The sequence below is a fragment of the Bacillus rossius genome, chromosome 1, assembly GCF_032445375.1.
Source record: "Bacillus rossius redtenbacheri isolate Brsri chromosome 1, Brsri_v3, whole genome shotgun sequence".
NCBI classification, from domain to species: domain Eukaryota; kingdom Metazoa; phylum Arthropoda; class Insecta; order Phasmatodea; family Bacillidae; genus Bacillus; species Bacillus rossius.
Genome location: NC_086330.1, coordinates 237661045 through 237675854, shown reverse-complemented (window position 1 = coordinate 237675854; position 14810 = coordinate 237661045). Strand labels below are relative to the sequence as shown.

Below are 14810 nucleotides of genomic sequence, written 5' to 3'. Positions count from 1 at the left end.
AGGCAAGCTCTGTGCGTAGAAACTGCACAGCTCGTCGCCTCAGAACCTGGACAATCTCGCCCTCCTCAGCTAATAAATCCGTGTCCGCCAGAAATTCCAGAAGCTCAGCCTTGCTCATAGGGTACACCCAGGAGACAGACATCACGGCTGCTGATCGTGCTCAAATGAAACAAGGAATATACACAGGATTAATAACAATTGCTAGCAGAGATGCGCAGAAAATGAAACCAGCGATCTCAAAAATAAGCCCTCACGATGCTAGTTTCATACAAGGCAAGCAACTGTGTAACCCTGCATGTTCTGAAAGAAAATCAAAATATTTCTAAACATGATCGTTTATTTTACACTTATGTGGTTTTTATCTCTTTAGCACATTCAATGACATTTTCACATTTACTACAGGAACTTGGTTACATATTTTTGCACAAAAAAGTAATAACAAAGTTACATGTTAATACAAGTCACAGCTCGCGTGCTACTTAATACTGCTCTGTAAATTTAATTTCAATAAGACGTTACTAAATATGTTTGCCGTATCTTTAGGTTCAAGTTTACGCAGTTAGCGTGTATGTCGCAGACAACCACGTACACCACAGAGAATTAGCTACGTTCTCGAACAACAAGTGCACCTGTTTAACCTTACAATTAATTTTACAAATGTGTCAGTCATGCAACGTGCTTAACAACTTCAACAACTTCATGTGGGGTGCTTAACCCGAATGGTATTCATTCGTTAACATGCTTGCGCAGTTTGCCAAATATGGTCCGTCTACAAATCTGCTAGCTCAGATTACGGCAGAAATAATGCCTTACAATATAATTGCAAATTCATTATATCATATTAACTCTACTAAACACATCATTAAGTCAATTTCAAAGGGCGAGCCGAAACAAAGTGACTAGATAGAAAAAGTGTAACTATTCCTAACGATCATTACTTACGCTGAGTGATGCCCACGCACCCGCCTGTACTAGCGACCAGGTTGATCTACAACATATCAATACGAAAGTACGCCGAAGAAGAACGAGTTAACAACATTTACGTCTTTATATAGCCTCGACATGACGTCGGCGCTTGCGCAGCGTGGACAGGTCCAACTCAGGAAGGGTAAGGAAGGAAAAATCGGACCTAGAGGAGGGGAAATCATTAGTCCCGCGGCGGGCACTTCAAAATCCAAGTCATTAAGTCGGGCTGCCGGCTCAAAATAATAAAGGTAGCAGATCATGTACTTTTTTTATATCAATATATTCACGAAATGTTAGTTTTAAGCCACTAACTACTCATTTACACAAATTTTGAAGGTCAACACCACCACCTGCCCAATGCAATCTTATCAGTGTTTTTCTGAAAGTGGAATCTACCAATATGGCGGCCGGACAGTTCCAGCTGATTCTCTCCTGCTCTCTAGGCGTCATTCCCTCATACATCACACGAACTTGTGCTACCCCCGTGCAGAAGATACTTCCTTACGAACGTCGCTAAAGAATTTTATGATGGTAAAGTTGTGTACATGTTTTTTTTACCCACAGATGTGTTTTTGTCAAATGGTTACATTTGTGTTGTGAAATTTGTGTGTATGACGTTTAGTCGGTTCCAAATGGTGAGTTTTTATTGTGTTAAAATTTTTACTAAACTTATGAATTGAGATCTATTTTTAATTGATTTGGTCAACAAGTGTTACGTGAAAGTGTTTAATTACGAAATATTCGTGAGAATTGTAATTGTATTATTGGTTAATGTGAAGGGTGTATCCATTTGAGTACTTGAATTCTAATAATATTAATAGCACAATAATATGTAGATAATTTCCAAGACACAACTACAATAAATAAGTATGTGTATTGAAGTGCATTCAAACAATATAATTGAATAGGTTATTGTTAAGTGTACCTATTTGCCATTTTTGTCTGAAATGTTGTGTTACCTTCTGTCATTTTGTTTAACTTTGTCATTGACTCATACAGTTAGGAATAATTTTAGAAATATAATTTCAATGAGTGAATTCTATGCTGTGAGTGTTAGTCTATATTAAGAACAGTGAGCACTAGTTGGGTTATCAATGCTTTACTTGATTGCATTTAGTTGGTAAATTATATTTTTTTATTTTACATGTTTCTAGAAATTTATTTTTCCTTGAAATGAGTTTTTTTTAAATTTTTTGGATATCTTTCCAGAGCCTGAGCGTGGTGGGTACACCTACATAGACTTTCTTTTTTTCTTTGTTTAGCAAGTTCAAGTCCTGGTCCAGCCACCATAAATTTCAGGAGTAGTTTACAATGTGATACCATAGTATTGATGACATCACTAACGTGGTGGTACTGAAGTAATTACCACCCCTACAGTACAGGTTAAGCATGGGAATATGGGGGTTTGGGTGGGGAAAATTCACACGCTTGTTTTGCACAAAAATTTTTCAATTACAAATATTTGGGTATTGGCGTAGTATATTTTGCGGTAAATATGTAGTTTGGCTGTATTTGCTAAAAAAAATGTTAAAAATCCGAAAATACTTTTATTCTAAGCTCTTTAACTTCCTCTTTTCATTAAACATGGCGGAGATAAGAAATTCCAAATACTTTAGGAGATATCGCCGTTCTTATTTTGCTATACAAGACCTGTGTAATCAATCGACCGTCACAATTTTTTTTATTGCTATGTGTTTGTGAATGCCTAATTAATGAAAATGGTCGATTAGGTCAGGTCAGTTACATTATAAATACTTTCAAACTAAGCGGACATTAAAAATAGTGTGAATTAATTTTAATGGTTGTTTAGTTTTAAAATATTTACAATGTAACTGACCTGACCAAACAAACCGGTACAAGGATGAACAGTAGGAACTCACGTAATTTTATTTAATTTTTTTTACTTCTTACTTGCACAACAATATTCAAATAATAAATAAAACATTAACATTTGAAACGTTAAAAACTCACCTAAGTTAGAGGCGGGTGCAAAAAAAAAATTCATACTCGTAAACAAGAAACAATTTGAATGCCACATGAATGCACAGGTATTGTGATGAAAATTAAAAAATTTGATAGCTCTTAAAGTATTTGGAATTTCTTATCTCCACCGGGTTTAATGAAAAGAGGAAGTTAAAGAGCATAGAATAAAAGTATTTTTGGAATTTAAAATTTTTTTTTAACAAATATCGCCCAACTATAAAAATTAAAAAATTTGATATCTCCTAAAGTATTTAGAATTTATTATCTCCGCCGGGTTTAATGAAAAGAGGAAGATAAAGAGCATAGAATATAAGTATTTTAAGTATTTTCGGATTTTTAACATTATTTTTCTCAAATACCGCCCAACTACATATTTTCCTATTTTGCAATACCAGTACCACTTTTTATAAATTATTTGTTAATTTTCGTAAATTATTTTAACATCCCGGGTGTCATGAAATATTCTATTGCTCTACCTTTTCTGGTTTAGAACATGATACTGAACATATATTCCATACCCTGATTTAATTTCTGGAAGAAACATATTTCATGTGAAAGAAGCATATGAATGTTCCTTATTCCCATGCTTGTACTGTAAGAAAGTTGAGGGCGTAAGGTATTGTGGTGAAAATTATCGGTGCGAATTAGTGGGCGCCACCACGTGACTGGGCACGTGGACCCGGCTGGAGACCCTAACCCAGGGCGTTACGTGGCCCGTGTGTGGCGAGATATTGGCCCTCTAGATGTTACACGTAGCTCTCGACCCTACCTAAGCCCGCTCTCAGCGTCGGGCATGCTTCTAGTCCGCCGTGGGTTCTCAGGGCGTCCCACACGCCGCCGGCCAGGTTGGGACCCCACGTGGCCTCCCGAACACAAAAACACGTAACACAGTTAATTGATTTATTCTACTCACGATTTATGTCCGTACACACTCCTTTACTGATACAACTGAGAAAACGCCCGAGGCACGAATCAAATTAGGTGAGGAGGCGAACCACGCACGTGGCCGCCCCAAGTCGTTACTTATTACACTGATGTTATAAAAACTCCGAGGAGTGAATATTTATACAGTATATAAAAACTACTGGCAATTTAAAGTACATTAATATTTACGTAGTTATTGAGAATTTATATAAAACATTCCTACCCTCGTCCAAGTCCGTGCCTATTCGGGTCCGCCCGGGCAACGTCTGTAGTTTTTTAAGTAACGTAATATTTAAATTAAAGAAATACATGAGTAAACTGCAACAAAACACTGGGGCAAGAAAATGAATGAAAAAGGGTTTCAATATTAATTAGCATATTTAGGGGTGCGGCGCACTGCATCTAAGCGCCCTCTTGCCGGGCTAGAAACACACGCACGCACGAGCGGGAGGTTTGAACTGAGACGGTGGTTTGGCGGTGTCATATCGGGCTCAAAGGGGCCGCAGGCCCGGACGACTTCAAAGTACAGGTCATAATTACTTCACCGCCTTGTTGGCGACTTAATATCACTACTATATCCCAATTAAAACTTAAAATAACAATTTATTTAGCAAAACATTTAGCTTTTGTTTTAATTACTTAGAGTGTAAAAGTAACTGATGTCTTAGGAAAATAAGACGTTTTAAAATACCTATTAAATTTAATGTTTAATCTACCAACTAAAACCAATATTTCACCTGACAATCGCTAATGAAACACACCTTTCACCTAACACAGCATATGATATTCATAAAAACTATTCAAAAATCTTTAAAAAAATTACCTTTCCTGCTCTCCAGCATTATTAACTCGTACTATTAACATGCAGCATACTGGGAGCGTCACAATCCCAGGACACTGCACTCTGCTCACATACGAGCAAGTATTTAAACATGTGCAAAAATTAAAAATCCCTTCTGTTGGGGAGAGGTGAGGAGAGTGATAATTGATTAAATAAAAGCAATTTAAAGTGAAAGTGATGTGGCAAAAATCATTAATATATTTATTTCAAAGCCCCAGAAAAATAACAGAGAATAATGTAGTTAAAATTTTACTCAGAGCTGGAAACATGATATAGATAAAACTGAAGGTGATTTAGGACATGAATGCTTCTTATGAAAATTCCAAAACTGTAACCTTATAGTTTGTTAAAAACATTTACTTAGGGCAAAGAATAACAAACCACTAAAAGTCGGTACATGCTGGTGGTAGCACCTGACTAGGGAAAATGAACACAAGGTAAAAAGTTCAAGTGAAATTACTCAATACTCTTATGTGGCTTGATATCATACAAAGAGGCCTTTTTAAATTTCAACTGGTTTCTAAAAACAAATTGGTAATTTATCAGATTGGCAGCTTTTCCTCTGAAAAAACTCTGAAAATTTTATTTTTGTGCTTCCCCACCCCTCCGAAAACAACATTGTCAAATTCCTACTGAATTCTGAAAAACTCGTAGGTGGGAAGGTCCACTGAGTTTAGAAAATTGTGGGGTGAACACCATTAAAAATTAAATTAAATAATGATAAGAAAATTATTAAACTCATAATAAAAAAGATAACACAGTGAATACAATAATATGACTTCAATATTTACACGTTTTCAACAAGCTTAAACAAACTGTTTACCAGACATCAATGCCATTTTCCATTTTTCGCTAGTCTCTTGCACTCCTCTTGTAGTGCTTTTGAAGTCCTCTTGTAGTGCTCTTTCAAGGTCTGGCAAGCAACTGTCAGCTGCAATGTCAGATGTTTGTCTCCTGGTATCAATCTTTTAACGATGCCTTCAATACCATCACATGGCTCTTTCCCATGTGCTGTTGCTGAAAAATTGTATTCTGCATCAATAAGAAAGTGTTTCTTGTGGTGGCACAAGTTCAGAAAGTTCTTCTTGTGGTTATATTGTACACTAGACCCATCTGCAAATTAGAATATCTTTGTGAGAGTTCACTTTAATCTCTGCTTCAAAAAGTTTGAAATTTTCTTATGAAACAGGTATAAAGCAATTGTGTTGTGTGTTGGTCAGAAATCACAACAAAACTCAGGTGTTTGCTAGCATTTGTTCGAAGGGAAATAAAACTTCCTTCAGACAAATGCTATCAGCAGACTGAGCCAAATTCATAATTTTAATGGATTTGATGATGTACATGTCTGGGCTTGTTATCTAGGGAGTGGCTTTTTAGAGTGACTCATATAACCACGGATATACCTTTCATAGTGTTATGAGTTTGTCGGGAGATTTAATATGCTATATCAGTCTAACTTCCCTTCAAGCTAAGGAATTTATGTGCAATATGCATCCAGTCAGCTTTGTTGACAAACTACTCACTGTGCCTATAAAGTGCATCACTTATGTCACTTTTGACCAGTGTTGTTTAATTCATCACAGTTAACATACCTGACAAATAAGTAATCACTTCTGTTGTACTCTGTTGTACTACTTTTCCTTCTTCCAGTATACAAACACAAATTATTCAGTCAGTTACAAAACATTTGGATTTAAGGAGGTGAAATAGTATATGATAATAAAAAATCTGAGTTAAACCCAATTTGTATGTAGGGTAGTTGGGGGCAATTGTCCGCAGGGGGCAAGTGTCCGCATCGATGTTATATCGATTTTAACAATTGATTACTTAATCAGTCTTGCCTCAGTAGGTTGTTAGTGCAACTTCCAGTTGTATCTCGAGAACTCGTTGTTAATGGTCATTCGGGAGCAGAAAAAATGAGGTAAGTCAGATATTTATATGTTTATTACAATATTTTCGTGACTTCTCTTTAAAGTTCCAGAAGAATAGAGCTACTTATTATAACTGTAGAATTTTCTGTCAAAAATTGTTATTGATTATCTTTGAAATTAAAGCTTGATTTTTATTCTTTCTTTTGTTTACAAAAAAAAAAAGTAGCTCATCATTTGGACATTACAAAATGGGGCAAGTCTCCTCACTTTATTTGGGGCAATTCTCAGCACTCTTCCGATTGCGGACATTTGCCCCTTGTCTGCTCCATTTTTGCAAAACATTTTTACTTTCCTTTTATTTTCTAACAGAGTTATAAATAGTGAAAATAAATGTAGTATTTCTATTAACTTAAAGGTTTACTTATACCCGTCAAGTCTTTCACTTTAAAATTAATATCTACCTGCACATGTAACATTCGTGTACTGGCTTTAGTTAGATACATACCTATTCTAAAGATTTGTTTTGTTCCAGGAACTATGTGAGGAAGAAAACTTACAAACCCATGACAGAAGAGCAATTCAAAGTCGCTTGTTCGTTAGTTCAAAGAGGGTTCTCGGTTCGTAGAGCTGCTAAATAAGTTGGATTCGATGAAAAGACACTACGAAATCGACTGAAGGCAAATAAAGCAAGTGGGCAATTTGGGAGGAAGAAGACATTCACCAAGGAGCAGGAGGATGCTTTGGTTAAACATAGCATTCAACTTGACAAAATGTACTTTGGTTTGACCCTTAAATCATTACGTTTTCTCCTTTATCAATATGCTGAGGAAAATGAAATTCCCCACCAATTTTCAACCAAGGCGAAATTAGCTGGTAGAGACTTCACTCGGGATTTCATGAAAAGGAACAACCTGTCACTACGAGTGCCACGTAAGACAAGTGTGGCTAGAACTATGGGCTTAAATCGGGTCCAATTATCGATGTATTTTAATAATTTGGAGGCCACATTGACAAAGTTTCAATTTGGTCCAAATAAAATTTACAACATGGACGAAAGTGGGGTACAAACGGTGCCAAATAAACTTCCAAAACATGTAGCACCAACAGGGAAAAGGGATGTTTCCAAAACAGTCGCAGCTGAACAAGGTCAGACTGTTAAGCTGTCTGCGCTATGAATGCCACTGGTCATTATGTACCTCCTTTTTTCATATATGCACGTAAAAGAATAAATCGTTTGCTAATCAAAGGAGGGCCTACTGGATGCGACATGGGTATAACGGATAAAGGATATATGACGACAGTCACATTTATTACATGGCTTGAGCACTTCAAAAAACATGCAAACCCAAGTGAGAACAATCCTATATTGCTGATATTGGATAACCATGTGTCTCACACAACTCTTGAGGCTGTGATTTATGCAAAAACAAACAATATTCACCTCCTGACTTTGCCACCACACAGCAGTCACTAGACACAACCACTTGATCGTAATTTTTTTGGTCCCTTGAAAAAATATTACGATGCTGCTGTTGACACTTGGGATGTCAACCACCCAGGAGACGTTTTCAACATATCCTGTGTTGCTGAAGCTTTCAAGATAGCTTTCGAGAAGGCAGGCACTATCGAAAATGCCGTACAAGGTTTTAGAGCTACAGGAATTTACCCCTTGGATGTAAATAAGTTCACAGATGATGACTTTCTTCCTGCTGAAATAACAAACCAGGAACTACCACATGAAGAAGAAGACTTACAGGACCCAGATAACAATAGATTGATTGCATTCAATCAACCTGATAAAATCTCGGAAGCTGCTCCTGATCCAACATCTTCTGCCTCCTTAGCACATTCATCAGTTGTCGCAAGCCAAGAAGAATTTGTTGCCCAACCTCCTGCTTGAATTGATAGAACTTCAGCCAAAGACAATGCTGAACAATGTCAGCATCAAGCCAAGAGCCCAGAAGAAATAATTCCTCTTCCGAAAATACTTATAAGAAGGAAACGGTCAAGAAAAGGGTTAAAATCTGTGTTGCTGACGTCAACTCCTCATAAAGAAAACTTGGAAAAAGAATTGAATGCAAAGAAAAAAGAAGCAACTGAAAAGGAGAAACGTTTGATGTCAAGGAAGCAGGGTAGACAGCTCTTTCCTCCTGAAAAGAGGTATAAAAAAACAAAAAATAGAAAGACTGACACTGAGTTCTCAAGCACTTCAGAATCTGAAGGTGAAATGTCTCTTCATAACACTGACACTGACCTTGATGTGAGGTCTCTGTTTTCTGGAAGTGAGGTTGATGAAGATGAAACAGAAAACTTTGAAGAGAACAAGAACTCTGGTTCGCTATCATCGAATGACTATGCTATAGTTAAAGTTCATGGAAAAACTAAGGACTCTTTCCGACTTTATGTGGCTAATCCTTTCTCATAGCCACGGAGGATACGAATGTATGTTTTTCAAGCGGTATCCTAATACCTACAAATTCTCAGAAACTCCAGAAGAAGCGTTCGTTGACAAAAAAGATATCATCCTGAAACTGTCAAAACCAAATGAGAGCCACAGTGCTAGATTTCATAAAATGTTAACTTTCCCAGACTATTTGACTGATTTGACTGTCTACTAGTCGAGAAATCAATAGATTCCTAGTCTTTAAGTTGGAAGGTAGTTTAATTTTATTATTTTTTATGTTAAGTAAACTACCTACACTTTTTGACGTAGGTGATTTTCAATAAGTTTAAGTTCTTGTAATATTAGCCTATTGTTTCATCACAATAATGTTATGTTCAGAGATGGTAGTTAGATATTAAAAAATAAGCCTTTCACAGTTTATATTCTTTATAGTGACTTTTATAACTACTAAAATAAAGTTTTTATGATGAGTTTTAATAGAATTCGTATTTTTACCTCCCGTTTTCCACTATTGGGGCAAATCTCCGCAGTGCGGAACTTTGCCCCACAAAATGGGGCAAATCTCCGCACAATCATTTGTTCGAATAAAAATTAATATTTCCCAAAATAATAACTATATTTGGCTGGAATTGTTATACAATGGTTAGTTAGTTACATCCTAATCTTTTAATTCTATACCAGAAACCTAGTAAAATCATATAACTGCTGTCCACAAATATTTAAAACCAAAAATCACTGACAATTGCCCCCACCTACCCTAATGGTAGTATAACACACTATAGAAGGTTATGTGTAAAAATTTCCAATTTTTAAACTTTGTTCCAACGAAGATATAAGTAAGTGCAAAATTTGAGATGTTTTTAAATTTTCCAATTTTGAAAGCCAGTAACTCTTAAAGGAAGCAATATTCAGGGTTGAAATGTTTTATAAATACAGAGCATTAAGGTAGCGCTACACATCCCCACAAGAACATATTGAGAACAGATTTATTTTGAAAAAACTGAAACTTTTTCATTTTTAAAGTTACCACTACCACCACCACCACCAGCACCGGTGAGAAAATTTGTGACCTAATTATAAATGCTACAAGCTATCAGAATAAACTATTAATGACAAGAAAAGGAAATAACCAGCCATGCTTTAATTGTGGTAGCACTGAGCTCACCCCTTTTTTTACTACTCATAATTATATTTACAAACCTTCAATAGCACAAAAAAGTGTTTCGAAATAACACAATTTTAATTGTTCAAAGAAAGATGCATGAATACCAATAGAATAGTATTGGATTTTACTACAAATAGATAAATATTGTACGTAATTTAAACATTAAAATTTTTTTTTTACTAAACCATGAGATATGTAGATTATACTTAGTGTAAAATAATTTTTGATTGCAAGCATTGCTTTTTCCTTTATATTGGGTACTTTTTAAGGCAAATTATTCAAGTTATTTATTAATGCTGGTATACAGTATCAATAACAAAAAAAACCAAATTGGTTCATAAAATGTTGGGTCCAAAATTAAACCTTTTTTCTAATGTATTTTTTTTTAAAAACCCCATTATTTTTGGCTTTTGTAAATGAAAATAAAATAACAGAATCGTTAAATAGTTATTTTTTTTACTTCAGTAGAAATGTGGATTCTTATCATTCACTATGCAAACAATTAACATTCTTATATAAAAAAAAAATTTGTCTATCTCAACTAATTTATTTGGCATCAATTCACGTTATTTTAGCGTAGGTTATGACTTCAATAATTACTTGTTTATCCAATCTTGTCTTGTTTTCCTTCACCTTTCAGATTTTAAAAACCAGTTTCATCTAGAGGAAACTGTTAAAAACTACACTCAGTTAAGCACCACTGTATTGAAGGAGTCATTTTACTGGTTTCCCTCAGTGTACCAGGAAGAATTTGTTCTGTCTGGATACCAGGATATCAGAATGTTTGAGGTATTTTTAATATTAATTTATAACACCATGCCCAGGGCTTTACAAATAGTGCTTTATGCTGTAATAGTTTGAGAATAGTTGGCCATATTTTCTACTGATACCTCAAACAGTAAAAATTACTTTACTTCAGACAATACTCAATACTGGAATCTCTGTGGAAATCATGGAAACCATTGTGTTCAGCGATCCAAGGGTTGTTTAATACTTAGGATTTAAGGAGATATGTACTTAGTATTTATGAATTTCGGTAAATATGAAAACATTGTATATTTGTATAAATGGAATTGAATAACTATTTTTATGGCTCCAATGTGAGTATTTAATATATCAATTATTACAAACTAAAGAATAATATGGGAGAATTTGGCTAGTTTATGTGTATGTGTTCTCGTAGTGTGTACCCTTTTATGTTAATAAGCATTGAAATCAGTTGGGATATGCTGATAATGGATCAAAAGCATGGTAAAACTGGCACAATAGGTGCTATTTATGGCTGTAATAATTACAGAGTACAAAAGAATGCAAATTAATTCTATTCATTCCCGAAAACTGCAGTGTTATATGCTTTTAAACGTATCTAAACTGTGTAAAAGTATCAAAAGAATAAGAAAGACCTGTTTATCATTTAAACATTATATTACTAATATACACAAGAATTTGAAAAATAAATATAGGTTTATATTATTACCTCAAATATGCATTCTGTTAAATAGGTTATCAATAGTTGAAAACAAAAACATGTAGCTTTTTTGGTTAGTTATATACACACATACAGTAAAACTCTGTTACAACATTTTTCAAGGGATGAGATGCTATAAACTTAACAGGGAAAACTTCTTAAAAAGGAAATACATAGTTCAAATTATAGTAGAATCCGTTTATTATGACTCCACCTATATTGGCGAACCGCCTATTATGACGTAATAACACAACAAAATTTGATTTTCCCAGAAAATTCTTTGTAAATAAGTCGGATACATATAATGACTTTGCTTACAGTGACATGTCGCTTATTGTGACCCATTTTTAATAAATTATGTCCGGTTATAATGACCGACATGATTCTTTACACCTTTGGCAATGTTCGTTAATTCCAGATGACGTGGCACGTGGCTCGTTTTTGTTTTGAACCTCAGTGAGTAATTGACAGTTGAAGGTCCCGCATTGTTGTTTGTGATATCCTGTGGAAAAAATGTCATCTCAACGCCGTAAAGCATTTACGATTGAGGAGAAAAGTGCAATTATATGCAGATTAGAAAATGGAGAATGAAACTCTTCTCTCGCAAAGGAATTTGGCGTGGGTCATTCAACAATCTCAATGATTTTCAAAAACAAGAACCAGATTGAGCAATTGTTCAATTCAAATGTTTTGAAACCGAAGAGGCTTTGAAAATCGCAACAAGAAAATGTTGATCAAGCATTAATTCAGTGGTTTAAATTCACGAGAAACAAGGGAATACCTGTCAGCGGCCCTATGCTACAGGATAAGGCAAATATTTTTGCCACGCGTTTTGGTATTCTCAACTTCAATTGTTCTGCAAGCTGGATCAGTCGTTTTAAAGTTCGACATAACATTGTGGCGGGAAAAATTGTCGGTGAATCTTCGTCTGTTGATCAAAATTCAACAACAAACTGGTTGACGTCTGTGTGGCCGATTCTATGAAGACAAATTTCTGATGATGAGATTTTAAATGCTGATAAAACTGGACTGTTTTACAAATTAATGCCGGACAAAACTTTGAAATTTAAAGGTGAGAATTGTAGTGGAGGCAAGTTGTCGAAAGACAGAATAACTGTCATGGTAGCAGCAAATATGAGTGGCACAGAGAAAAAGAAATTGCTCGTTATTGGAAAGTCACAAAAACCAAGATGTTTTAGCAGTGTCAAATCGTTACCTGTCGATTATGCTAACAATCGTAGAGCTTGGATGACATCAGAGCTTTTTGAGAAATGGCTTCGAAATTGGGATCATGATTTGGTGAAGAAGAAGAAAAAGATTTTATTGCTGGTTGATAATTGCCCGGCGCATCCAAAAATTACTGATTTAAAGTCTATAACACTTGCTTTCCTTCCGCCGAATACAACATCAGTACTACAGCCAATGGATCAGGGAATAATACTATCACTCAAAACTAATTTTAGAAAAAACCTTGTGCTCAAAATGATTAATTGTCTTGATGCTAATGAAAACAACTCTTCTACGAAAATAACGGTGCTAGATGCAATTCTAATGGTTAATGATGCCTGGAATAAAATGTTACAAAGTACCATTCACAACTGTTTCAAACATGCTGGATTCATTGGAAACCACAACGGTTTATCTGTTCAAACAGCAAAACATGAATTTGATGAAGATGACGTCCCTTTATCTTTGTGGTCGCGAAACCTAAATTCAGATTCTTTAGCAGCACCGGAAATGTGGGAAGATTATGTTCACATCGATAGTGCTCTTCTCACATCCGAAGAACCCACCGATGAAAATATTGTACAGAACATTAATGCTAGGGAACACCTCGAAAGTGATGGGGAAAGGGAAGAGGAAGTCGAGGAAGCACCATTACCTACCGCAGAAGAGGCATTAAAGGCTGCAGAATTATTATCACGATTTGTTCATAGCAATATTGAAAATTATAGTAATTTGTCCATGGCGATGTCTTCTATACACAATAGTATTAGAGACTGTTATTACAATAAAATGAAAAAACAAAAGTAGACAAAAATTATACTCAAATGACATATTGATTAACTCATAATTACACTTACCAATTATTGTCGGCAAGCTGGAAAAACTATACAAATATATCAGTAAATGGAAATACCTATTCAAAACGAATTTAATTTAATAAACATAATAAAAAAATGGTCAAAACACTAGCAAAATAAAAGTAACTAAATTTTACTGGGTCAGAGTTAATGGTTTTTACACATTTTCATACTGACGCATCACAAAATTGTCCGGTTCCCTCAAACTCTTCCTCACACTGCCTGGAACATTCGTGTTCCATGAACAAATAACCTCAGCTTGTCCAGGTGGTCAAGTGTTTCGGAGTAAGTTGGCATGGAAGTGGAATCACCTTTATCGCTGTCACCATTGCTAGTTTCATCCTCAGCTAAATTCTTGTGTTGTTCACAGAAATCTTCAATGGTTTGTGTCTCACATGGTAGAACAGCATCATCAACTGAGACATAATCTTTGAAAGTGCATGAAAAATTTAGTTACTCTTGAAGAGTGTTCTAATTTCCACTGCATGTAGAAGCACATGCAATTGGTTCTCTGTCCTCACCCGATTCTTCTTAACTTAAGAGCACTAAAGTGTGCTTTTCTGAAGCAATTGCTAATGATGGTTGATTTAAGCATTTACCATGAAGCAGCTAGAAATTTAAAGAAATAAAAATGAAGAGGTTTGCCTAAAGCTTACCCTTTTTATTGTTAATGGTTCTTTTCTTTCTTTTGTTTTATGGTTAACATAATTAGTTGCTTTCATATAAATTTCTTACAGTCAATAGTTAAGTAACTAACTAATGATCATGACACAATAACAATAATGGCATCTTATCCTTACATCCCATTTTATATTTCAAAGCTAGAGTTAGCAAATAAATTGTTGTTTGTACAAGACACCAAAAGAATTTATATTCTAGTGACTGTTCACTGGCAGTTAACAAACGCAGGCGAAGAGTTGAAGTGACAGCTGTGGCTTTATTTCTTGTTTTACATGCCGAAGTAGATATTAATCTTGGTCCTAGGGATTGAACTAGTTGTTGGACCGGCTCTGGGACCTCCATTGGAACCAAATTGAAATAAGAGTTCCAGTGGTCAGTTATAGAAAAATAATAATGGGTTAGTTAAGCCAAAGGGCACGAGAA

The 14810-nt window shown here is 35.2% G+C and overlaps 1 protein-coding gene across 2 annotated transcripts in view; it reads left to right on the top strand.

Annotated features, from left to right (window-relative positions):
* Window positions 1-1433: 1433 nt before the first annotated feature.
* The window catches only part of LOC134527387 (DET1- and DDB1-associated protein 1), a 56355-nt gene continuing 42978 nt past the window's right edge, over window positions 1434-14810 (top strand). Inside the window, exons 1-2 of one of the 2 annotated variants that reach the window (XM_063360037.1) lie at window positions 1434-1497; window positions 10795-10943. In XM_063360037.1, coding sequence (XP_063216107.1) covers window positions 10935-10943 — 9 coding nt within the window. In that variant the 5' untranslated portion in view covers window positions 1434-1497; window positions 10795-10934. The other variant, XM_063360036.1, reaches the window with a different exon arrangement.